The 27,047-nt window shown below is 42.0% G+C and overlaps 1 protein-coding gene across 1 annotated transcript in view; it reads left to right on the top strand.

The window, feature by feature from the left end:
• pde1ca (phosphodiesterase 1C, calmodulin-dependent a) overlaps window positions 1-27,047 on the top strand; it is a 142,337-nt gene that overhangs the window by 30,712 nt on the left and 84,578 nt on the right. Inside the window, exons 8-11 of the mRNA XM_053412856.1 lie at window positions 10,842-10,982; window positions 23,060-23,160; window positions 23,426-23,554; window positions 24,014-24,115. Coding sequence (XP_053268831.1) covers window positions 10,842-10,982; window positions 23,060-23,160; window positions 23,426-23,554; window positions 24,014-24,115 — 473 coding nt within the window. The remainder of the gene's footprint in view (window positions 1-10,841; window positions 10,983-23,059; window positions 23,161-23,425; window positions 23,555-24,013; window positions 24,116-27,047) is intronic.

Genomic DNA, 27,047 nt, shown 5'->3' with positions numbered 1-27,047 from the left:
CATAAAGATATTGCTATTTAGGGATCGAGGAATACTGGGTTCGGTGGAGGTGTGACTCTCTGTCAGCCTGGCTACAGTGCTGAAGAGAAACCTGGGGTTGTTTTTATTCTCTTCTATTAGTTTTGAATAGTAGGCGGCTCTTGCTTTGTGGAGAGCCTTTTTATATTCTTTAACACTATTCTTCCAGTCTATTAGATTTTCAACATGGTTGCTGGAGCGCCACTTCCTTTCTAGTTTTCTTGATAATTGTTTTAACTCATTTGTCTGGGAATTATACCACGGAGCTAATTTACTATGTTTGACATTTTTCTTTTTTAGAGGCGCTATTGAGTCTAATGTTAATCGTAATGAGTCTGCAGAGCTATCGACGAGGTGGTCGATCTCAATGGAGCTCAGGGTTTTAAAGAATTTGTTGTTTATATCTACTGCTAATACGGGTTTAAATGTAATTGGGATTATTTCCTTAAATTTAGCTACAGCAATATCAGGTAGACATCTAGAAAATTAATTTTTTATTAGTGGCATATATTCAGTTATTGAAAAATCAAAGGTTATTAAATTATGGTCTGATAGAACTGGATTGCGCGGAAGTACTGTTAAATTTTTTCAATTCCGACACCATACGATAATACAAGGTCAAGTGTGTGGTTACCACAATGAGTAGGTTTGTGCACACACTGACTGAAACCAATATAGTCTAGTATTGAAATAAATGCTACACTAAGGCAATCTTTATTATTATCAATATGAATATTAAAGTCACCAACAATAATAATTTTATCGGTCTTTAGGACTAAGTTTGATAAAAACTCAGGGAATTCCTTTAAAAATTCAGTATAAGCCCTGGGAGCACGGTAAACTACGGCAAATATGATTGGCTGTTGGTGGTTCCTGGATTGGCGTGGAAGACTAAGAACCAGACATTCAAATGATTTGTAGCTGAGTTTAGGTTTAGGATTAATTGATAGACTGGAGTTAAAAATAGCAGCAACTCCACCTCCTCGCCCAATTTCTCTAGGAACCTGTGAATTGATATGACTGGGGGGAGTAGATTCATTTAGACTGACATATTCATCAGGATGCAGCCACGTCTCAGTGAGGGACAATAAATCTATGTTGTAATCGGAGACTATTTCATTAACTAAAAGAGCCTTTTTTGACAGTGATCTAATGTTTAAAAGACCACATTTAAAAGTCTGGGTTTCCTGTATTGTTTCAGAGGTTGTTTTTATTTGTATTAAATTTTTGTGTGGAGTTCTCGCTCTGTTATTGTTTAATTTCAATAATTTAATCGGACGGTGAAAATACACAATCTCTATGGGGTTGTGTGACTGATCCAGAGGGAGCGCAGAGAAGTGTTTAGCACTGCAGCTCTGCTTCCTGGTCCCAACTATGGGTTGTCATGTAATAGACTGAGTAATATTCCTAGATAAGAGAGCTGCTCCATCCCAAGTGGGATGAACGCCGTCTCTCCTAACAAGACCAGGTTTTCTAAAAAAAGTTAGCCAATTATCTATAAAGCCCACACCGTTTACAGGACACCACCTTGACAGCCAGCGGTTAAAAGACAACATGCGGCTAAACATGTCATCACCTGTTGTATTAGGGAGCGGGCCAGAGAAAACTACTTTGTCCGACATCGTTTTAGCAAAAGCACACACGGACTCAACATTAACTTTAGTGATCTCCGACATGCGAAGCCGGGAGTCGTTGCTGCCGACGTGAATTACGATTTTATTGTATTTACCTTTTTTAGTTTTAGCCATTAACTTAAGTTTAGATTCGATGTCGCCGGCTCTGGCCCCTGGGATACAATTAACTATAGTCGCTGGTGTCGCTAACCTGACGTTTCTCAGAACCGAGTCGCCAATAATCAGAGTTTGTTTATCAGCGGGTGCCTCGCTGAGTGGAGTGAATCTATTTGAAACGTGAGCTGGTGGCTCTTTAATCGTGGGCTTTTTAAGTCTAGCACTATGCCCCCTCCGGGTTGTCACCCAGCTGCCCTGGGCTCCCAGCTGCACGGGACTAGTCTGGGGACTGCTAGTTAAGGCTAAGCCACGTGATAAGCTAGGTGGCTCCGCGGCTAGCGGGAGCCGGCTAACTACAGCTAACGGAGTTTCTAAGCTGCTGAGCCGAGCTTCTAAGTCGCTAAGCCGAGCCTCCATCGCTATCAACACACTACATTTATTACATGTACCACTACTGTTAAGGGAGGCAGAGGAGTAAGTAAACATAAGACACTCGGAGCAAGAGAGAGCAGTGGAGCAACAGGGAGAGAGAGAAGACATCGCTGCTATAGAGCTACGAGGGTGAGCTCAAACAGAACACAGAATCACTAAGCACGATAGAGTAAGGGTTGGTATGTGCGAGTGTTTAACTACAGACCGGTGATTTTAGCCGTAGTGCTACAGAGAAACAGTTGTGTTTTAGCAGCGGAGCTAATTCGCAGAGCGACCACCACCAGTGGCAAGAAAACAGGAAATGACGCAGCACGCTTACCGTAATGACGTCAGGAGTCAGAACCCGTCAGGAGTCAGAACTATAAATCTTGGAGTTTCGGAGGCCTCCGAATGAAGACTTATTCCATATCAAAGTTCATTGTCCATTAGATGCGGGTGATGTTTAACTGCATTATTATTTTTTGGACACCATCTACTCCGTTATCGCTGGGCTCCAAACTCAACATCCTGAGCCCTTCATTGCAATTTCGGGGGACTTCAATCATGTTACTGTCGTTGCATGATCGTTTATCCTAAATATGAGAAGAGCCGAACTCTGTTTGTTTCAATCAAGTATTTATTTAGGAAGCAATGAAAGGGTATGAATCAAATTCAAATCAAATCAAACTTTATTGTCACATGAACCAATGACAGCGTCATCAGACCAGTGAAATTCTTGTGACCTGGCAGGCAACGTCTACGCAGTAGACTGGCATTACAGGATAAAAAAAAGACATATACCATATAAAATTTTACCTCGTAACATATTACAGCGCCACAATTTAAATGTAAAAGAAGGGCTAGCAGCAGTTTATAGGGTGAAGGAGTAAGGAATATTAAAGGGGACATATTATGCCCATTTTACCACAAGTTGATATGGTTCCTTGGAGTCTTAATGAAATGTCTGTAACATATTTTGGTCAAAATACCACAAGTATCATTTAAAACAGCACCTTTTTACCCTGTCTAAAACAGCCCTCCTCAGATTGACCTGTTTACATAGGATCCTCGAAACCAAAATAACTAAACAACAATGTCACTCAGGACCTGGGACATCTGCTTGAACTCTGTGTGATGTCAAATTACTCCAATTAATGAGATACACTCAGGGACTGCTTTGAGTCAACTGACTGGAGCGTGCTGCAATACAGTGCCTTGCATAAGTATTCACCCCCCTTGGACTTTTTCCCATTATGTACTGTTACGAACTGGAATTCAAATAGACTTAAATAAACTTTTTCCCGTTTGATCAACAAAACATGCATAGTACTTTGGAGGTGCAAAATAAATTTTATTGTGACACAAACAATAATGAGAACAAAAAAGTTGACATCTGTTGGGTGCATAAGTATTCACCCACCTGTGTCAATACTTGGTAGAACCCCCTTTCGCTGCAATTACAGCTGCAAGTCTTTTGGGGTATGTCTCTACCAGCTTTGCACATCTAGAGATGGAAAGGTTTGTCCATTCTTCTTGGCAAAAAAGATGAAGCTCAGTCAGATTGGATGGAGACCGTCTGTGAACCGCAATCTTCAAGTCTTGCCATAGATTCTCTATTGGATTGAGGTCTGGGCTTTGACTGGGCCATTTTAAGACATTAACATTCTTTAATCCAAACCATTCCTTTGTAGCTCTGGCTGTATGTTTAGGGTCATTGTCCTGCTGGAAGATGAACCTCCGCCCCAGTCTCAAGTCTTTTGCAGACTGCATCAGATTTTCTTCAAGGATTTCCCTGTATTTGGCTCCATCCATCTTTCCCTCTATTCTGACCAGTTTCCCTGTACCTGCTGAAGAGAAGCATCCCCACAGCATGATGCTACCACCACCATGTTTCACTGTTGGGATGGTGTGCTCAGGGTGATGGGCAGTGTTGGGTTTTCGCCACACATAGCGTTTTGCATTGAGGCCAAAAAGTTCAATTTTGGTCTCATCTGACCAGAGCACCTTCTTCCACATGTTTGCTGTGTCTCCCACATGGCTTCTGGGATTTTTTATGGATCCCTTTCAACAATGGCTTTCTTCTTGCCACTCTTCCATAAAGGCCAGATTTGTGGAGTAGACGACTAATAGTTGTCCTGTGGACAGATTCTCCCACCTCAGCTGTGGATCTCTGCAACTCCTCCAGAGTAACCATGGGCCTCCTGGTTGCTTCTCTCATTAATTTTCTCCTTGTCCGGCTCTTCAGTTTGGGTGGACGGCCTCCTCTTGGTAGGTTTGCGGTTGTGCCATATTCTTTCCATTTTCTTATGATGGATTTTATGGTGCTCAGAGAGATGTTCAAAGCTCTGGATATTTTTTTATAACCTAACCCTGCTTCATATTTCTCCAAAACTTTATCCCTGACCTGTTTGGTGAGCTCCTTGGTCTTCATGATGCTGTTTGTTCAGTAATGATCTCCAACAAACTCTGAGTCCGTCACAGAACAGGTGTATTTATATTGAGATTAAATTGCAGACAGGTGGACCCTATTTACTAATTATGTGACTTGCAAATGTGACTTGTGAATGCAATTGGTCGCACCAGATCTTTGTTAGGGCTTTCACAGTAAAGGGGGTGAATACATATGCACTCAACACTTTTCAGATTTTTATTTGTAAATAATTGTGAAATCCATGTAATATTTCCCCCCACTTCCACATGATGCACTATTTTGTGTTGGTCCATTACATAAACTCACGATGAAATACATTTTAATCTGTGGTTATACCATGACAAAATGTAGAAAAGTCCAAAGGGGGTGAATACTTATGCAAGGCACTGTACTCTTTTGTGGAGGACATTGAAGGGGTGAAACACTGCACTACTGACTACCTGAACTTCTGCATGGACATTGTCGCTACCACTAAAATGGTGCGCTGCTTCCCTAACAATAAGCCCTGGATTACCAGCATGTCAAACATCTCCTCAACATGAAAAAGAGGGCATTCAAAGAGGGGGACCAGGCAGAGCGGAAGCGCGTACAGGGAGAGCTGAAGACCATGCTGAAAGAGGCAAAGGAGTCATACCGAAGGAAGGTGGAGCAGAAGCTGCAGGAGAACAACATAAGAGAGGTGTGGGATGGCATGAAAACCATCACAGGCTGTGTTAAGCGTGTTTGTTTATCCTAAATATGAGAAGATGAGCCAAACTCGCTTTGTTCAATCAAGTATTTATTTAGAAAGCAATGAAAGGTAACAATCAGCAAAGCAATGGGCATCCAACAAGTCGCATCAGAACACGAGACCCATCAGAACGCCTCAAACAGCCGGCGCATGTCTATTTTATAACAGTAGATCTTGGTTCTTCCTCCTCGAAAGTGCGCAGGCGTAGCCCCTCCTTCTTGGCTTTGGAATAAGGAAGTGACAAGTCTCAAAATGTTCATCTCTTGACCAGCCTTGACACAGCTGATGGCATGTGGGCCAACGGTGTTGACAATTGGAGAGAAGATTATTCTGTTTTTGCTATATCAAAACAATGTTCTGTTTGTACAGACATTCAAAACAATTTAACCAAAACAACGAAACAGCATTGTGACGCAGACACATTCTAATTTTCAAGATTAAACACTTGGAAGGAAAGGGTTATTATTAATCATTTGCGTGAAGGCCTTATCTTGCTCAAACCACTTCTATCTTTATTCATTTAGAGTTGAGTTAGACACAGACTATAGCTAAAATATTGAAATCCTAACAGCTGCAAGAAGAGCAGCGGCACTGTTGTGGGGGATGTAGTGAGAGCAAACCAGTTCAACTACTTTTACAACAGGTTTGACAACCCTGCTCCAGGGGTTAATGACTGTCTAACACCTATTCCTGCACAGAGCGCCCCCTTCCCCCTACCATCACGGCGGAGCAGGTCACAGGAGAGCTAAGGAGACTGCGCCCTAGGAAAGCAGCCGGCCCTGAAGGAGTCTGTCCAAGACTTCTCAAGGCATGTGCTGTGGAACTGGGTAAGCCTCTGCAGCATATCTTCAACAAGAGCCTCCAACTGGGGAAGGTCCCTGCACTGTGGAAAACATCCTGCCTCATCCCCATTCCAAATGAGCCACACCCCAGTGTGCTGAATGACTTCAGGTCAGTTGCCTTTACATCACACATTTCAAAGATCATGGAACGACTGCTACTTCACATCCTCAGACCCCAGGTACGCCATGCACTCGACTCGCTGCAGTTTGCCTACCTGGGGAAGGTGGGCGTGGAAGATGCCATCGTCTACCTAATGCACAGGGCACACTCTTATCTGGACAAGGGGAAATGTGCTGTGAGATTCATGTCTTTTTGATTTCTCCAGTGCCTTTAACACCATCAAGCCCCTCTGACTGAATGACACGCTCTTGCAGATGGGTGAGAATGTCCACCTGGTATCCTGGATCACTGACTACCTGACGGTGAGATTACATTTCGTCACACTGGAAGACCGAGTCTCTGAGACTGTGTTGTGCAGCACCGGCGCTCCACAGGGGACTGTGCTCTCACCAGTCCTGTTCACTCTGTACACATCTGATTTCACCTACAACTCGGAGTCATGCCACATCCAGAAGTTCTCTAATGACTCTGCTATTGTTGGATGTATCAGGGATGGACAGGAGGGTGAGTACAGAAGCCAGGTGGATAACTTGGTGCAGTGGTGTAGGCATAACTACCTGCAGCTGAACACCACTAAGACCAAGGATATGGTGGTGGTCTTTAGGAGGTCTCAGCCTCCTCTGCTTCTCCATCGAGGGGGTCAGTGTGGAGGTGGTCAACACCTACAAATACTTGGGAGTCCAGATGGACAATAAACTGGACTGGTCAGCCAACGTTGTACAATCTACAAAAAGGGTCAGAGTCGGCTCTACTTCCTGAGGAGGTAAAGGTCCTTCAATGTCTGCAACAAACTCCTGTGCATGTTCTACCAGTCTGTTGTTGCCAGCGTCCTTTTTTATGCTGTGGTGTGCTGGGGAGGCAGCATAAAGAAGAGGGATGCGGGGCGACTTGACAGGCTGGTGAGGAAGGCGGGAGATGTTGTTGGTGATGTCAGGATTTCAATATTTTAGCTAATGTCTGTCTCTGACTGAACTCTTTGCAATAAAGAAAGGAGGGGGGAAAGCATGAACAGTTTGGGTCAGATAAATGGCCTTCACAAATAATTAAAAGTGTTTAATCTTGACATTAGAATGTGTGTGCGTCACATTGTTGTTTATTCCCACACCTGTCTTTATAAAAGGTCTGCTAAGAGCTGCTGCATGTGGTGAGACTGTGAAATCTGTGACATACTATACACTTTACTTTTAATTGTTCTCATACTTAAACTTTTACATTAAAGAATAATTCACTTAGCTTCATTCAACTTAGCTTCATTCACTCTGTAGAGGGCTAAACAACAATAGTTTTTCCCCCCCCCGAAATATTTATCAACAACAAATTGACCCCACACACCTCTACTGCCACCTACAGACCAATCTGCCATGCCTAAGGGTATATTACATTCCTAAAGCGATTAGGAAAAGGTGCTGTAACAGTGCTTAATAAAATGATGTTGGAAGTTTGCCCTTTTGGGTGTCATCCGCATAGATATGTAAATTGAGTGTGTCCTGATAATGTTTCCTATTGGAAGAATAAATAAGGTGAATAAAATTGGGCCAAGCACAGAACGTAGAGCAGGGGTCACTAACAGGCGGACAGCGGTCAAAGTCCGGACCCAGAAGCCGTCCCTTACGGACCTTGACCTACAGCCAAAACAGAAGGTTATGATTTAAAACCTGACAGGGCGCTTCTGTTTGTAACCGTCGCAGCTTTTGTAGTATTTATGGTAGTGGTGTAGCGGATGAGGAAACGCCCAGACAAATTGAATGCGAGTTAAGCCATCCAACATGATATTACTTAGCCAATCAAGTCTGTGCATTCCAGGCGGTTAACATTGCGACTCTACAGTGCAGACAGATGAGAGAGTTAGAGGCAAGTTACACATGAAAAGACGGTAGAAAGAAAAAGAAAGAGAGCGATACAGGTAGAGAAAACAAAGGGAGAGATACTTTAGACTGAGCCGGAGAAAATTGAGAAACAGAGGAGTGAGACAGAGTAAATTAGAGAAACAGAGGAGTGAGACAGAGAAAGTGGAGAAACAGGAGTGAAACGGAGAAAGGGAGAGAAACAGAGGATTGAGACGGAGAAAATGAGTGAAACAGAGGAGGGAGAAAGGGAGATAAACAGATGACAAAAATGGGAGAGTGGGATATAAAAGGGGAAGAAAGTGATTCTAAAACTGTTCAATTGTTAAGATGGGTTGAGATTTATTATCTGTAAAATTGGTGGAGACTTATGAGTCAAGAATTTCAAAAATTTAAATTATAGCTTTTACTCCCTTTATTTTATTTTTCTGAAGTTAATCCCTTTATTTGAACATGCACACTTTTCACATTGTATTCTCTCTTACTTTGAAATGCAGACCTACTTTTATTTAGTAAATGACATAACTTTATACATATCTGCAATCATACATAATTGTTCAGTTCGTCACAATAAATATAGTCAAAAAGTTCTGGAATCGTACTGAATTAATTTGATTTGACAGTCAGGTATTTAGTAAATGCTGATTTTGATACAACTACTAGGCTACTTAAATATATATCTCACTAAATAGTTAGACATTATGATCTTTAGGATGTTTGCTTCAAGAAATGTTCTCTAAGTGGACATCTTTAAATTTTAGTTGAATACCCCAGACCTAGAGGGACACCATGAATAACACAAAAATGGTGTGCACAATTGATCTGATAAATTGGATCAAACTAGGTTAGGACTGTTCCTTTAATTCCAATAAACTTTTGTAGTCCTTGTAATAAAATGTGATGATCAATAGTGTCAAAGGCTGCACTAAGATCTAACAGGAGGAGAACAGACACAACCCTTGATCTGAAGCTATTAGAAGATCATTTGGGACTTTTACCAAGGCTGTCTCTGTGCTATGATGAGCTCTTAACCCTGACTGGTTAGATAGATTGGAGTAAGCTGTCTAAATAATTTGTAGGATTCACAGCTGCTCCTGAGATTGCTGTGCTTCATGATGTATTAAGAATTGAGGGAAGGTATATTTCTTAAAGTTCAAATTTTATCGTTAAAGAATTTCATAGAGACATTGCTAATCAGGGATGGAGGAGTACTAGAGTAAATGGAGCTGTGACTCTTTGTAAGCCAGGCTACAGTGCTTAAGAGAAACCTGGGGTTGTTTTTGTTTTCTTCTATTAATGTGGAGTAATAGGCAGCTTGTTAGGTTTCAGTTAAGGTTCAGACCCCAAAGCAGACACGGAGTGGTTGTTGGGGGGAGAATGAACAGAGTGTATTTGCTGTCAAGGAGGAAATAGGCTGTAGTGGCAGGGTGCTGGCTGGCTTGGAGATCCTGGCAGAGTAAAGGATGAAGAGCCGAGCGGTGAGGCACACGAGGGTTCTGGATGGAAGAGAAGCACAAAGGTTTAGCGTAAATCCAAATAACACAACGGTCGAGAGTTCCAGCTGCGTACTTGATACCATGGTATACGGAATAATCTGGCGTCGAAGTGATTAGACGACCAGGTTTATATGGAGGGGATGATTAGGTGGATTGGAGGCAGGTGTGCCTCATCCTGCAGCAGCCACCAGCCAGCCACGCCCCCTGCCACACACAACACACAGGAAAACACCGCAACAAACTATAAACACACAACACAAACACCACACAGCTCCTGCTTTGTGGAGGGCCTTCTTATTTACCCTAAAACATACTTGATATGCTCTCTGGTAGTAGAAAGGCTACGCATTACAATCAGATACAACCACACAAAAAAGTGCCTGCCTGCCTTATATTGTGATCACCATTTATCTGAGTACCTATAGTACTGACCTATAGAAGCGTCTCACAGATTCCAACACTCATGGGGAGTAACAGTTCAATTTTACCTGTGGCTCTCATGTAGACAAGGTAATTTAAATTATTTGTGTTTCTTGTTCTGTATTTAGGGGGCTATTTACATTGGGTTTTACAAAACCTTGTTGAAGACATTAAGGAAGGGAAGATTGTGACCAAAGGGAGGCCAGAGTCTTGTTGCCCTCGAAGCATTTTCTTTGGTTAGAGATTCGGGTTCGAAAGCACATTTTGTGTTAATCAATACTGTGTATACTGTGTACTTTAAATCAGCTAAACACAGTTTGTTTAATGCAAATTAAATGATTCAGCCTCTGCTATAGAATATGTTCTCAGTTCCTTTACCAAATTAATAGTCATTTGTAACTTTCACTAGTGATGTTTCTCGGCTATAATGGTCTCTAAATACTGAAAAACCTTTTTATACTGAAAGTATTATTAAAGGGTAACTCCGGCAGGTGCTGGGGGCTCTACGTATGTGTAAAAAAAGTAGTATTACAACGTTTCTTGTCTCAATAAGGAATAATGGCAACATTTACAAATATCCTTAAGTAATGGCAACTTTTAGTGGAGTTGTTGCATATTGGCCATTTAGACACAAGGTTTTGATGCAGGAGAAAATGTCATGTAATAAACAAAGGTCTGTCTAGTTTTGCTGCATCAATTCTGATAAGATTTTAACTCTCCATTGTGTGTCTGGAAATGTCAGGGGTGCCAAGTTCATATTTGTCACTGTGCACCTTTGTTTTGTTGCCTTTATTTCAGGTCCCTGTTTCTGCCCTCATATCATTTGTGGACTCTTTGGAGGGGGGCTACAGAAAGCACAAGAACCCCTACCACAACCTGATGCATGCTGCTGATGTCACACAGACTATCCATTTCCTGATCCTCAAGACTGGTATGGTGGTAAGTCTGGTGTTGGGTTAATGCAGACACTATCATGCAATGTATCACAATGGATAGAAATTAGCTTATTTCTTTCAAGCAATTCTCTCTTATGTCACCCTAGGTGCTTCAATATTTAGTTTACGGTCAAATATAACTTGTATAGGTAGGACCCAGATGCAACATGATACAGTAGGATATAATCAGTTGTAATTGATCATAAATGCAGCTCTCAGCAGACACAGGGAAAGGCAGGCAGGAGATCAGTTTTATATCAGGTGTTGTGCAATAGTAGGAGATTTGACGTTGGCTAATTATTAATAATCATGAAATATGATTATTAAAAATAAAAATTATTCAGTAGAAATGATAAAGCTGTTAATTAAGAATAGTAAAATAATTCATTAGAAATGATACGGTTATCAATTAAGAATAGTTAAATAATTAATTAAAACAACACATTTCAATTAAGAATAATACAATCTGAAATTATAACTTATCGTCGCGGGGCACCACTCTGGCTACAGGGACCAACAAATCAATCTTTAAAGATCAGTCTCAGTTTATAAAAGTTAAATTAATAATCTCAATATTTAACATTAATGATTATATAATAAACAATGAAGGGTTTTAAGTTTGAGCACAGGCTATAGTATTCCAGCTGCATTCACATACATATGCACAAATAATCACAAGATACAGATACTTTAATTACAAAAGGATGTATTAAAAAAGGGAAATAAAGTTAATGTTATTCAATGATTCTTCGTTTAACAAACAGCAGCAGCACTTATCACGATTTAGAGACAATTTGTGTCTCTGTGTGTGTGTGTGTGTGTGTGTGTGTGTGTAAGAGAGAGAAAAGGGGGAGTGGCAATGACGTAATGACGCGGTCACGTGGTGACGTAGTCTGGCCGAAATCAAGATGATGTTACGTTCAAGTAATTCAAAATGGAGGTTTACGACCTCAGCGACGCCATGAGGCCGAAGACAAGATGGTGGTCGGTCACATAAGTTACACTAAGGAATTTTTCAGACAATGACATTATTATCTCGTGGTTTTGGCGCCAAAGGGCGTCGAGATGCGTTCAGGCTCTCTAAGTCTAGATTTATCTATGTAACATGAAATGTGTGACTGCAGGTCGGGACGTGTGTAAAAGCAGGTTTAGGAGAAAAGAGAGAGAGAGAGGGAGAGAAAGATAAACATGCCAGGAGTGATTAGAAAAGCTCTCAAAACACCGTCAGAGACAAGTTTACAGGGACTTCACCACTCGCTACCCAAACCGATTTTTTGATCGTGAAGTCTCCATAAACTTGGTCGGACGGTAACAGTGCAGCCGTAGACGCTCCATCGTGGCGTGATGCAAATTAATACATTCAACACGGTAGACACAGAACCGGAAGTGGCTGCTCGTATCACCGCGTTTTACTCGGCTGAAAATAGACACGGCGGTCTTCAAACAAATATACACTCAAATAAATGACACGCTAAGTATTCAAACTAGTCTCTGCCCAGACAATAAAGCCTCTTATTGTGACCCTCACGGTGTGGCATGCGCGGTTGGCGCGGATTTCCGGAAGTCCAGTGAATGATCGTTGCCTCTCAAACACTGTTGTCGCTGGTTCCTCTGTGGCAGCAGGCGTCGTGCTGGACCGGAAAAGAGTGAATTATTCTCGTGCTCTTTGAACGGAATTAACCCTTGTTCGTGTTCTGCAGGGATGAACAGCTGTTCGGAGCCGCTTTGGGGATCATGGAAAAAAAAGTCTGTGAGCTCGGCCTGCGATTGACTTCCTGTGCGCTCTTTTCAAGATAAAGTAACAAAAAGTCCTATCAAAATAAAAGCGTTGACTTTAAGATAACGATAAAAGAAAATGAAATTAAAACAAACATCTGTGGGTGCCCCCGTTAGCAACTGGATCCTCTGGAGGGACCTGAAAAGGTCTGGTTGAATCGTCAGTGCAGGGAAAAAGCAAAGATTTCTGTGATCTCATTGGTTTTATTCTACCTGAGAGGTCCTCCCCCACTGGCGGAGGGGTTCATGAGTGAGTTGGCTATCAGCCACTGGAAAGTCAGTGTTTTACCTCAGTGGGCGGGGCTTGGACCCCACTGGGCATCTAGAGACTCAGCAGGGGTCCACTTGGGCCTGCTGGGGTCTCTCGAAACCTGCTCGGGGCATCTCAAAACCGCCAGGGGAAATTCCTAAGCTGGATCAGAATGTCCCGCAAGGCCTCAAATTAGATTTGCTGTGTTAACCTCAGCCCCAGTGTCTGGTGGTCAGCCTCTGGGCTCTTGCCCAATACAGGAATCACTGGAGGTTCAGCTTCAAACAGAGATTAGGGGGATTACGGATAAAATACGCTCTAGGTGACCCTATCAGCGAGCTGAACTCTCTCTAGAATGTTCATGTAAATTATCTGTATTCATGCAGCGCTGGACAAAGCTTTACAGTACAGTTTTACATTCACCAACTAACGCACACATTCATCTAGTGCATCTATGTGCAGCACATCCTTGATGAGGTGGGGAAATCTGGGGTTCAATATATTTCCCTAGGAATCTTCGGCATGCTGAGTGAGATTGGATGGATGTTCTGATAGCTCACTTCATCCTCACGGCACATTCACTTTTACTGCAGTGATTTGATGATACACAAACAGTGTTAGAAGATATTATTAAAAACTGTTAATGACTCGGCTGTAAGTTGTTATATATAATTTTCAATTAAAAGGTTTGTGTGGAACAGATATGTCACACACAAGCGCAACTAAGCTGTTTGTTTTTAATGTAAATGATGAATTTGTTACGGCCAAGCTTCGGACACAGAGGCAGAGACAGAGGCTGAGGCAGAAGTAAAGTTTAAGTATAATTTATTGGAAGTCCAATAATACGGGCAGGCAGGAAGGCAGGCAGGCAGACAGGCAGACAGGTAGGAAGGCAAGCAGGCAGGCAGGGGCTGGAGTCGGGGCAATAGTCCAGCTGCTGGTCCTGGGCAGGGAGACAGAGGAAGTCAGACAGGGAATGAACAGGACCTTTTCGGAAATCTTAAATATTGGCTGCGACAACTGACTGTAACTGTAACACCGACTGAGAGCAGGAGTGGAGCTTTTAAAGGCAGCTGGTCAATCAAAGCCCCAACTCCAGCACACCAGGCCCTCATCAGTAATTACTGACGCCACCTGCACACACAAGCGAGAGAGAGAAAGAGAGAAACTAGAAGGCAGGTGAGGCAGGGGCCATGACAGAATTGGATCAATAATCTGGCTTCAGTTCACCACCTCACGTCTGCATCGCAACTTTCCTATCTCCAAAAGGTTAGTACGCATGGGTCAGTTTGCGTAAAAATGTGCAAATTTTCCCGTCAAGTTTGTTTTTATAAATCCTATCGTTTGCATGAGAAGTGGTGTACGTACTTTTCAGGCCTCGTTTTGTGTTGCTTAGTTGAGAACATTACATTTCTTCTCAGTTTTCTTAGGTATATCAAGCTGTGTGTTTTGATATCCTGGAATGGGCTTTTTATTGAATTTCACAACTTATATTATTACATCTTTAAAATAAGAAAATACACACGACTCAAAACACGAAATAAACAATCCTCCCCAGGTCCCACTATGACAATTTAACATTAAAAAAACCTGAGCGGGCGTGTGTTTGCGCGGGCTAGTGCCCGCGCCCAAACAGTGAAGGCACACACAGACCCCGGGGCCCTGCCCCCACTCACTCGCTCAGAGAGACACACACATATATAGTCAGATACGTACAATAGCCGTGTATAATCAATGTTATGACGTCACCATGTCGTTTTCATGAATATCTTGCTGTAGGCCAGGGGTTCTCAAACCTTTGCAAGCTGGGCCCCCCCAAAGCTGGTTAGGGGTAGTTGGGAAGAGTTAGAGGAAACAAGAGCAATTGCACAAAGTCTGCAGGGTGTTGTCTCAGTGAGGGTGAGCGCTGACCATGCCTGCAGTTACCTTTATACTCGGAAGCGTACGTGGAACTCACGTTCAAATGATAAATACTCCTCTTTTGATTGGTGGATCAGGAACGAAACAGTATTCCAAAGATCAGCTTTAAATTAACTGTATACAAAGCGCTATTACTATTTGCATATAGTCTAATCACCCCCTTTTGCGTTTTTTTTTCTTAAGTGAGAGAAATCTAGTCTGTTTTGGGCATGAACAAGTGCACAGAAGTCAGGTTGAATATCTGAGGTGGATATGCAAAGGACAGCTGACAGGTGATCATCAGTGAGAGAGGATCTGTATCTGGATTTGTTAAACTTCATCACAGAAAATGTTTGTTCACATATGTAAGTAGATTCAAAGAGAACCAACATCTTCTGAGCATGCCTCCTCACGTATGAAAAGTTCTCCTCTTTGAGAGAACAATAAAACTCATGCCTGATACTGCCTTAAAGTGCTCTGCCAGCAGTGTACCTGCGGAGGTGATCAACTGATGGTGGGGTCACTTTCAGTGATGACATGTGGTTGAGAATGTTACCCTCCAGCTGGCTTGAAAGAAACTGCAACTTTCTCATGAAAGCCTTCACCAGGCTGTGCATTTCATGTGCAAATAGGCCCTTGCCTTGCAGTTTGGTATTTGGCTCATTCATTAATGCAGTGACATCAACAGCGAATGCAAGATCTTCCATCCAGTCTGCATCTGAGAGCTCTGGGCTGTCCTTGCCTTTCTTTTCACAAAACTCTTGAATCTCTGCTCTCAGGTCCCATACTGTTTTAAGCACTTTGTCCAGACTGAGCCATCTGACAGCTTTATGGTAGCCTATGTCCCCATGTTCAGTCTCATGCTCCTCCAAAAGTGCAACAAACTGTTCTTGCCCTGATAATGTTAACTAATTTAGTTACAACATCAGTAACATGATTCATTTTTAGCACTGACTTACACAACACCTCCTGATGTATAATACACAGGGTTCATACACATTTTGACCAATGGATTTAATGACTTTCAATATCTTTAAACCAACTTTCCATAACCAAACATTTTGTGAGATTTCAGTGTATACATGCAAAAGAGACTAAATTTAGTATTTAAGCTAACAATGAGAATTTCAAAGCATACAGTAAACCTTGAGTTACACAAATGAATGAGACCATAGTTTGATTGACGTCTGTTGTAACCCATGGCATGTACTTTTCCATTTGTAGCCAAGCATGGTTAAATCTACACTTCCCTGGCGTAGTGCATTATCTCGCCTGCTTCCCCAACAAACATTTCAATTAGTATGAGATAGTATGCCTGTTTATATTTTGAGCGTATTTCTTTTATAAGCATTTGAATTAATTAAAACTCAGTGTAAATGAACGATATGACAATATGAATATAACAAATTTCCATGACTTCTCCAAAACCTTTGGGATTTAATGTTTTTCAAGCACTTTTCCAGGACTGGAAATAAACATTAAACAATTTCATGACTTTTCCAGGTTTTTCATGACCGTGGGTTAATTTCCCTCACTCTATCTTGCATCCGCTTCAAAAGTCCGACATTTTATTGATCGCATTGCTGCCAGCTCCTCAGTAAAGTCAGTCTTTCGTCATCCCACATACAAAGATGAGTAACTGGGCTGTGTCGCGGACATCACAGCTCTCATCCAGATCCAAGGAGAAAAAGTCAAAATCGACCACTTTCTTTAGCAGCTGAAGCTCGAGATTTCCCGCGATGTCCTCGATCCTTCTCGTTACGTTTCGTCCGTAAAAGTCTCTCCGTGCTTTGTCTCGTAATGGCGGTTCAAATTGTAATCCTTAAAAACAGCGATCTTTTCTCCACAAACTAAGCACACGGCTTTCCCTTTGACTTCAGTAAATAAATACTTAGCAGTCCATGTCTCGTTAGAAACTCTATCTTTCTTGTCTTAACGTGGGGTGACATTTTTTCTTAACTCCGTTCGCCAACACATCATCCGCTCACGGGCATTCAGGATGTACGTCAGGTAAATGTTAAAAAAAAGGCACCTTCAAAATAAAACAAATGTTGTTGTAGTCTTTGCATGATGTTCACTTATTTACGTGTGATTCCTAATATTCCGTTGACCTCACGCGGGCCGGTCACAGACAGCCAAAGGGCCGGATGCGGCCCGGGGGCCGTACAATGCCCGGGTCTGACCTAAGCCCTTATCCACAGTCATTGTCGTTTTTGCCTATGAGGTTTGCTACGCCACGTAAGTTGTTTTCTGTTTCCTCCTTGAGAGTGATTTTTGGTTTGTTAAAGTTTTCTAGTTTAGCTTCGTTTTGTGTTGTTTTGGTAATCTGTTTTTCTTCCTCCCTTTTGGAGTGATTTATGTTTAGAGAGTTTTAGTTGGTTTATTAAACCTCCTTTTTAGGTGAGCCTTTTCTTTTGTCCCGTTTTCATAGTTTGGTTTTCCTCCTTCGGGAGCGCTTTTGATGTCTTGCTCTAGCCTTTTTGTTTGACATCCTTCGGGAGCGATTTATGTTTTAAAACCTCCTTTTTCTAGTGAGTGTTTTGAATAGATTAAGTGAGTTTTTTCACAGCCCGATATTTTGTCACTCTGCATAGAGGAACTGATTTCAATAAAGTGTGCTGGCACGTGAATCCTCTGCATCTGAGTCCTCATTTTAGTCCAGGCCTGACAGGTATTGTATCAAAGTCATAATTTTGGTATCCTGACAACCCTACTTGTTACTATTTTGCATGCTTTACATTACGTATTATCAATGTACAGTAACAGAACGGGACCTGATGTTAAATTCAGATTTTGCAAATTGAAGCTCTGAGGAGACAGAGTCAAGGTGTAGTCTTTTAAATAGAAAGAGAAAGCAAACCATAACTGGTGGCAACAGATGATCTTAGCCAAAATGGTGTGAGGTCAGACATGGTCTGTTGACTTCAGAGCCATGGTCCCAAATCCCATGGTCCCAAATCCCACTTGTGGAGATTACACATCAAACCAGGTTGTAAAATAAAGAGATACAAAAACAGCAGCTGCCTCTCCTGTCCAGTAAATCCATGACATTTTAAATGTTCTGGTTCGTCCGACTTCCTGTTTCAAACTTAATCAAATTTCTCATCTGTCCCTAGTGACACGTGGTGTAATGCAATTGATCAGATGTCATGAATGTTCCTGCCTGTGTACTGTCAGCATGCACAAAGGAGATGAGGCATGATGTAATCATACCCACACTAGATGGAAGCAGTGACCACTCAAAAATGTAGAGCAATGCAGATGGATGATATTTAGGAAACTGTAAGGCCACAGGCATTTTGGAAACTTTTAAACCATCTGGGTGTGATGCCACAAGTATGCCAAAAATGCACATTTGGTCTCTGCACAGAAGATCGACTGGAGAGTGATTGGACAGTAGAAATGAGGGTTTTATAGTTAAATAATCAAGTATGCATGATAGTTGTGAGGTATAGTGATCCATTATTGAAAAACCTCCAGCACCCACAGTGCACATTCTGCCACTCTTTGAGTGACAAAGCCATTTTAGGATAGACAATGTTGCACCTGAATTTACCATAAATGTGAGCTGATGTCCTGCTACTGTCATTATGTCAGAATGAGGTAAGCAGGAGGACACATTGTCTTTTAATACCAGACAATTTTAATACAAAGGAAAACTAAAAGGTACAAAAGCAAATCATGGTCCTTTAAAAAATAATTATATATAAATATTTGTTCAGATAAAAATTGTTCAGATAAGTGACCTATTTTGGGATCATCAAGATATGTTCTCAACTGAGCTCATGCACTTAATAAAAGAAACACTTAATATTTGCTCAAAATACAAAATTAAAATGTTATCATCTTAAAATATCTTCTTTAAGGATCGAAAAGAATACTGATCTTAAATTTATAAACTGAACACTGAAGATTACATTGTTTCATTGAAGTGAGTGCTTTTGCATTGACATTTTAGTGAGACGCTTGTGCTTCGATGAGGATCTTTGTTAGTTTGGTGGCAGGCAAGCAACTGCTGTAATCAAGCTCTTCTACAAGCACAGTCTGTTTCTTTGCTTTGTTTTGATCACAGTCATTGCAGAGAAGGAGGCCTCACATAAATATGTGGAGGCAAAGGGTAGTAGCTGCTCCAAAGCTTTCTGTCCCAGGTCAGGGTGCTCCTGCTTCACACACACCCAAAACTGTGCGAGTCTGGATGTGGCAAACTTCATCTGGAGGCCAAGGTCAGATGACACTTCCAGGAGTTTTTCCTGATAAGTGACAGGTAGCTTGTTTCTATTTGCTTCAAGGATGCTTTTCGCATCGTGTCTTGAAATGACCTGAATTCAGAGTTTCCTCTTAAAAAAAAACTCAGGTGGCTTACCTAGACGTTCATGTTTTGTCTGGAGATACCACTGAAGATGTGCTGGCTGCATGCCACTGTTGGCTAATCTCTCCCCACAGAAAAAAACAAAGCGTAAATAACCCAATCTATGTCATTGTTAATATTGTTGAAGTGTATTTCTGTGAAATATTTGCTCGCTTAAGGTCAGACAATTACATTACCGTTTTTGTATTACATGCTTTTAGTTTGAAAGTGTTCAGGTAGAGACGCGGCCTTCCTCATACGTTATAGCGACCCTCCAAAGAGGCACAATCTCTTACAGTGTTGTTTAGGGAAGTTTCAAATAAACCTGAAAACATCAGTTAAAGTCTCGACCATCTTTCGGGGATATTCTTACAAAGCCTTGGGTGGGTGGCAACTCGTGGACGGTTTTACCTTCTTTGGCCTGACTCTGTTGTCTGAGTTTTCAAGGCGGCAGTAGAGACGGGTGATAACAGGTAGCGTGTGCCAGGTTGGGTCAAACCATCCTGGTATGGGGGAGACTCAGGGTTTTTAGGATAATGAAATTGAATAGCCTACTGAATATAAAATTCAGATCAAGGACCTACACTTATATTTTATTGAATATTTATTAAAAAGCATTTTTTTAATTTGAATGAATTTTTGAATGGATGCTAATTTTAAATATATATTTTTTTAAATCTCACGTGTCCACTGGAGTGCCTTCACGTACCCCCATGGGTATGTGAACCTCCATTTGAGAATCACTGCTCTAGATAGTCTCCAGGGATGCTGTCTTGCAGGTGATGCAATTTCTGGTTTCATTTGTCCCAGGAAATGTTCCTTGAATGCTCTTTATAGGCCTCCAGTGGGGATGTGCCCAATTCTCCCCATGTCAGGCAGCTGTGGATGTTAAATGCTAGAGATGAGCCGGATACTCGGCTGAAACGAGTATCCGGTACAGATAAAGCACTTTTGCCGAGCACGAGTATTATACGAGTAATACGAGTCAATATCTGTGCTCGGACTGAATGAAAATCCTCAAACAGCGTCACAGCGCTCCTCCCCTTCACACACCGCTCTGCTCACTCACTCACAGAACAGCTCTCTGTCTCTCAGTCACTCAGGTTCGTGGGTCTTTTCCGTTAACGTTTAGGGTTTCTTCAGCTTGAAGTTTGTTTTTATTTCAGTTTGTACTTACTTATTAACCAGTAGAGTTCTGTTAAACGTGGGTTCGTTCAGACGTGGTGCTGGTAGAAAGCGACTCTTTTTTTTTTAAAACAGTTTATTTTTTTTACTTCACGGATTGAGTGTCTGACTACTCTCTAGCGTCTGGCAACTCTCTCTCTCTCTCTCTCTCTGCCGGTAGTTGGAGTTTTTTTTTTTTTTTAAACAGTCAGTTGGCTCTAACCAGTTTTATTTTACTTCACGCACTGAGTGTCTGACACATTCTAGGTAGTAGTGATATAAAAAATATTACAAATTAAGCTACACACACACACCCTCCCCCTCTCTGTCTCTCTCTTACTCACTCATACACACACTCACACACACACTCCCAGGTTAAGTCACACCTACTTCCGGGTTAGGCCCCGCCCACTCCGAGTACGGATACAGATAATTCATATGGTTAACAGATACAGATACAGATAATGCTGTACTCGCTCATCCCTATTAAATGCAGTGGTGAGACAGCAGTGCAGGACTATTTGTTCTTGTAACCGAATAGTAATGTTTGACAGATTTATTCTGATTGGAAAAACATATATGCAGGCAGTGAACAGCTTTGTTATTGCATTTCTGAATGTCGCATTGTCCAGATCAGGGGTTCCCAAACTTTTGCAAGCTGGGCCCCCCCCCCCCCCCCCCAAAGCTGGTTAGGGGTATTTGGTCCCCTGACTTTTACGAATCAGAAACTTGTCCATAGTTGAATTTGTTTGCTGATACAGTGTGTGTGATGTTAATAAAGTTCTAATTGCAACATCGTGGTCTTGTGAGTGTGCTTGTATGTGTGGCTGTGAGCGACTTGCACACGAATAATGAATAAGGCTGTGCTAGGTAATGGTTCCTAACAAAACGAACAGTACACAATGTAGACAGGGACAGCACAGAATATTATTCAAGTGCTGGTGTTTTATTTGTTGCAACACGGTGGATGGTTGAAGATGTAAAGGTAGGTGTTAAGGAGAAAAGGGCTAGCTGCAGTTGGAAGAAGTTAGCTAGTTATAAGGGTAGCTCTTGGGGCTATGAGCTACGAATAGGCCTGCTGCAAGTGCAGGAAGGTTTACTAAGGAAGGAGTGAGTCTTTAGGGCGTCTGTGGCTGAGGGGTCGAGTGGTAGGCAGTTCAATCCCCAGTCTGACCCATCTGCCTGCCGAAGTGTGCTGGGGCAAGATGCTTTCCCATTCAGTCTGTCTGACTGGCATGGAGTCTCATGTTCGATTGTTAGTGTCGGTCAATGGTGCTGAAGCTGAGGGCCTGTTTTGCACAGGTACCTGATTATTACCGGAAATTTATACAGTTTCATATAGTTATATAACAAGATTAGATATCTAGTAAAATATATTCTTCTACAGGTTCATTATTAAATTTAAATACTTAAATCCCATTACCTTTTGTTATTACCTATATCAGATATAACGCACGTATGGTCCTGTGTTTGGTGGATAATAAACATTTCGTAAAGAAATATCCCAACGACTAATACAATTCTACCTATTTGATATTTTATTTTTCAAAACCTACATGTAATTACCTTCGATTTAAATTGAGCTGCTATATGATGATTAACAAATTACAGATGCGTTCTGACAATAAAAGTATCATCATCATCATCAACATTCAAATATCAGTACAGATTTTGACTCTTCCAGTTTGGTTGATGGCGTTGTTTCCTCTCTTCTCTGGAACGTCATTGTAAGCTACTGCTTTACTTGCCACATGCTAAAATATGAAATGATGTGAATGGATCTGTCCACAGCTGTCTTTGTGCAATGTTGCATTCTGCGCTGTAAACGCTGTGTACGTACCTTTTTTAAATACAAAATTGTGTTTGAGCACCTTTTGAAGATTTACTCACTTGTTATTCTACACCATTGATTACTAAGCATGACATGACATTTCAGAACACAACCTCCCCTTCCCTCTGCCCCTTCTCACTGTTGTTGCCTGGCACCCAACCCCTGCTCTCCCATCTCCTGATTAATGCTTCTTCGTAAAAGCTACACCATAGGTGCGCTAGTAGCCGACTCATGGGGCCAAGTATTCATAGTAGTGTCTAGGTGTGTGTGAGATTAGCTGCAATTATACCGCTGAAACGCTGGTGGTGACTGTCATCACCGGTCTTCTAGTGTTCTTTTTTACAAATTCTCTGGCGTCTCTGTTTACTTCAGAACAATGACGAGTGTAGATGGCAGGTGGTGTTGGAGCTGATAGATATTGAAGAGCAATTACTTTTTCTTAAATAACTGTTTGTTTATCAGATAGTAAGATTAACAACATGCCTGTGTGAATGTTGATGAGTTCAATCAAGCTTAATTTGTGAGATGTTATTAGCCAGATTGATCTATCTTAATCGTATCTTAACAATTACATTTCAATTTCCAATGAGGCTGGCTGGACATTAACTCTGCCATATTTACAATGATTGACCTTTGTGTATGTTGTAATGTGTTATTATTACACCTGATTAATGAAGAAACAGGATCTTACTTTTTTCCTTAAATGTTTTGTTTGCAAAAATCTTACAAAACAAATGTCAAGAGTGCATCAGTTCTGCTGTGAACCAGGTTTTGTAACCATGGCAATCTTAACTATCTGTCTCTCTCTCTCAGCATTGGCTAACTGAGTTGGAGATCTTTGCCATAATCTTTGCCGCTGCCATCCATGACTATGAGCACACAGGGACTACTAATAACTTCCATATTCAGACAAGGTAAGTTCGACATTGTTTAATTTGTAACATTTTTAACTGCTGCAGCTGCTAAGGATATTAAGGACAGCATAACTGTCTACATGAATATAAAGTGAAGCACATATGAAGGGTAATTTTTTATAATTTTTTATTATTTAGACATTTTCTACACATCAGTGAAAACACATTTGCTTAAACTGAGGTGTTTGATACCATCACCAATCATTTTTCACAAGATTATTGTTTTAAATGTGTTTCACGATGACTATTAATGTGGAATTTTCAGGTCAGATACAGCCATGTTGTACAATGACCGAGCTGTTCTAGAGAACCATCATGTCAGTGCAGCCTATCGTCTCCTACAGGATGATGATGAAAAGAACATCCTCTCTAATCTTAACAAAGATGACTGGAGGTGAGAACAGACAGTCTCTATTTGTATCTATTTTCCTTGCTATAAAACAACAAAACTAAAGACTCACATTGGTCATTCTTTCAGTCTGCCACACCAAACCCAAATAATGAATTAAACAATCATCGTCAGTCAGCCACACAGCAGTGTCTTGGCCTAAATGATATCAGTATGGTAAACAGTGACTATTTTATTATGCTGATGTTAAATAACCAATGTATTGTATGTTAATTATTTAAGTTAAGTGTTTTTCATGTGCCAAAAAGCACGAAATAAAAGGTATGGTTGAGGCCAGTACATCATTTTAACAGATATTCTCTCATAGCCGAAAGTACTTCGTACATTTTGAACTGATATGGCTAGCTGAAAAGGTATTTCAATTCATTCAGCATGAACATGACAAGGTTCATGGCAGTTCATCTAGTAGTTGTTCAAATATCTCATCTTCATTTATTCTTTCAGGGAACTGCGGAGTTTGGTAGTGGAGATGGTGTTGGCCACAGACATGTCTTGCCACTTCCAGCAGATCAAAGCCATGAAAACCCTCCTACAGCAGCCTGAAGCGTAAGTAGTGGATGTGAGTCAGCGTTGTTTTCAGACAGCTTTTCAGATACAGTCATTTCCTCGCCTGATTGTCTGGACTATGCCATTCACATATCCGCAACATAGCAGGAGATTGTCCGGGAGCATTCAGGTATGGAGTGGCGCTTGGGTGTTGGGCATGTAACATTAATTATAAATTCTGTTGCAGAATTACATTACATTTCATTTAGCTGATGCTTTTATCCTAAGTGACTTACAATAACTGCATTCAACCATGACGGAACAAACACAGAATAGCAAGTATCAAGAAAGTAAAATTTTCTATTTTTAAGTGCCATTTGAGTGCTGCTTATTTTTTATTTTGTATTCCATGTATAGTTGGAAGAGATGTGTTTTTGGTTGGTGGCAGAAGATGTATAGACTTTGTGCTGTCCTGATGTCATTGGGAAGCTCATTCCATCATTTAGGAGCCAGGACAGCAAACAGTCGTGATTTTTTTGAGTGTTTAGCTCGCAGTGAGGGAACAACAAGCCGATCAAGCATGGTCAAACCGGCTGTGGCTGAGGGGTAGAGTGGTCGTCCTCCAACCTGAAGGTCGGCAGTTCGATCCCCAGTCTGACCAACCCGCATGCTGAACCCTGAATGGCCCCCCATAGAATAACAAAGTGCTGCGAATAGATGCACTGTATGAATGTGTGTGTGAATGTAAAACTGAACTGTAAAGCGGTTTGAGTGGTCATCAAGACTAGAAAAGCGCTATATAAATACAAAACCATTTAAACCATGTAGACTGGACCTGATCCGTTCGCAGCATGGTACGCAAGTACTAATGTTGTAAAATGGATGCGGACAGCCAATGTTAACCAGTGAAGGGAGCGGAGTAGTGTGAATGAATTTTGGTAGGTTAAAGACCAGTCGAGCTTCTGCATTCTGGATGAGCTGCAGAGGTCGGATAGCACTAGCAGATAGACCTGCCAGGAGGGAGTTACAATAGTCTAGGCGTGAGATGACCAGAGCCAGGACCAGAACCTGCGGCGCCTTCTGAGTGAGAAGGGGACGTATTTTCCTCATGTCATGCAGAGTGTATCTACAGGAACGTTATGTTGCAGTATTGTTGGCAGTAGGGAGAGTTAACTATCGACTGTCACGCCCAGGTTCCTAGCAGTCTGGGTGGGGTCTAATACAGAGTTGCCAAAGATAATAGTCAGGTCATGGGTGGGAGGGCCTTTTCCCTGGAAGGAAAAGTAGTGGTCTTGCCCTCTCCTCAGAAAATTTTGGGCAGATATCTTTCAGGCTTACTCAACAATGTTTGGTGTGGTCATCCCTCCAAACCCATTATGTGCCATTTTTGGCTTTACTGCTGAAACACGTCCTCTTAAGGGTAGGGCCCACGTTGTCATAGCTTTCACCTCTCTGCTTGCCAGACGTCTCATATTACTCTTATGGAAGGAACAGAAACCTCCCACATTCAGTAGATGGATTAGAGACACCATGTCCTTCCTAAAACTTGAGAAAATAAGATGCACTCTGAAAGGCTCCATACATAACTTTGAGAGAACCTGGACCCCGCTCCTGTCATATTATGAGAGCATACAAAGCCCACCACAGGAGGAAGACTAGATGGCAACAACCCCTCAGTCAGACAGGCAGAGATTTGTGCTGCTACCTGTGTTTCAGATTGCGGAAAACAGAGGATTAGTTGGGTGTCATCGGCATAGCTATGGTAGGAAAAAGCCATGTGAGTGAATGACAGAGCTGAGAGAGTTGGTATACAGAGAGAAGAGGAGGGGACCCAGGATGTAACGTTGAGGGACCCCAATAGTGAGAAGACGAGGTTCAGACACATAGCTTCTCCAAGTTACCCAGTAGGTCTGGTCGTTGAGGTAGGATGAGAGCAGAGCCTGAGACACTCAGGTCCTGGAGGGAGGAAATAAGGATCTGGTGGTCCACTGTGTCAAATGCAGCAGAAAGGTCTAGCTGGATAAGAACAGAGGAGAGAGAGCCTGCTCTAGCAATGTGAAGTTGCTCAGAGACAGCAATGAGGGCAGTCTCAGTTGAGTGGCCTTCCTTGAAACCAGACTAGTGAGGGTCAAGAGGGATTTTATGGTGGAGATAGGAGGAGAGTTGATTAAAGTTAACTAAAGAGTTAGGGAAACAGCCAGTTGACAGAGAAGTGTTGATAAGATGGGTGAGAAAAGGAAGAAGGTCAGGAGCAATAGACTGGAGAATGTGAGATTGGATGCGGTCAAGGGGACAGGTGGTTGGGCGGGGGGGAAGGTTACCAGGGTAAAAGTTTATATCGGTTGTTATAACAGCGGTTTATATTCCGCATTAGAATAAGACTTCTTTGTTGGTCCCACACACCTGCACACACACATACTACATGCAAATGGGGGAAACTTGTCGGGACTGCCTCAGCTGTACGCAAGGCACCTGGACCTGATGGCATCCATGGCTGAGCCCTCAAGGTGTGTGCAGATCAGTTGTCAGATGTGCTCACCGACATTTTCAACCTGCTCCACTGTGTAGTCCCTGCATGTTTCAAGGAGACCATCATTATTCCTGTTCCGATGACAACATAAACCCGTTGTCATCGGAACCCCCCCAATGCAGATACAATCTCCCTCACCCTACACACTGCCCTCTCCAATCTGGACCAGAGGGACTCGTATGTAAGAATGCTGTCCAGATCAGCGTTCAATACCATTGGCCCCTGAAGCTTGTCACCAAACATCGCCTTATGTGATTTGATCCTGAACTTCCTGATGGGCAGACCGCAGGCTTTGCGGATAGGCAGAACCTAATCATGCACCCTGACTGTTCACTTGTGCCCCCCCGGGCTGCTACTCAGTCCTCTCCTGTACTCCCTGTTCATGCATGACTCCACCCGCAGCTCCAATGCCATCATCAAATTTGCTGATAACATGACCGTCGTAGGCCTAATCCATCAGGA

This window comes from Pleuronectes platessa, chromosome 20, assembly GCF_947347685.1.
Source record: "Pleuronectes platessa chromosome 20, fPlePla1.1, whole genome shotgun sequence".
In the NCBI taxonomy this organism is placed as follows: Eukaryota; Metazoa; Chordata; class Actinopteri; order Pleuronectiformes; family Pleuronectidae; genus Pleuronectes; species Pleuronectes platessa.
This window is presented reverse-complemented; position numbering and strand designations above follow the sequence as displayed.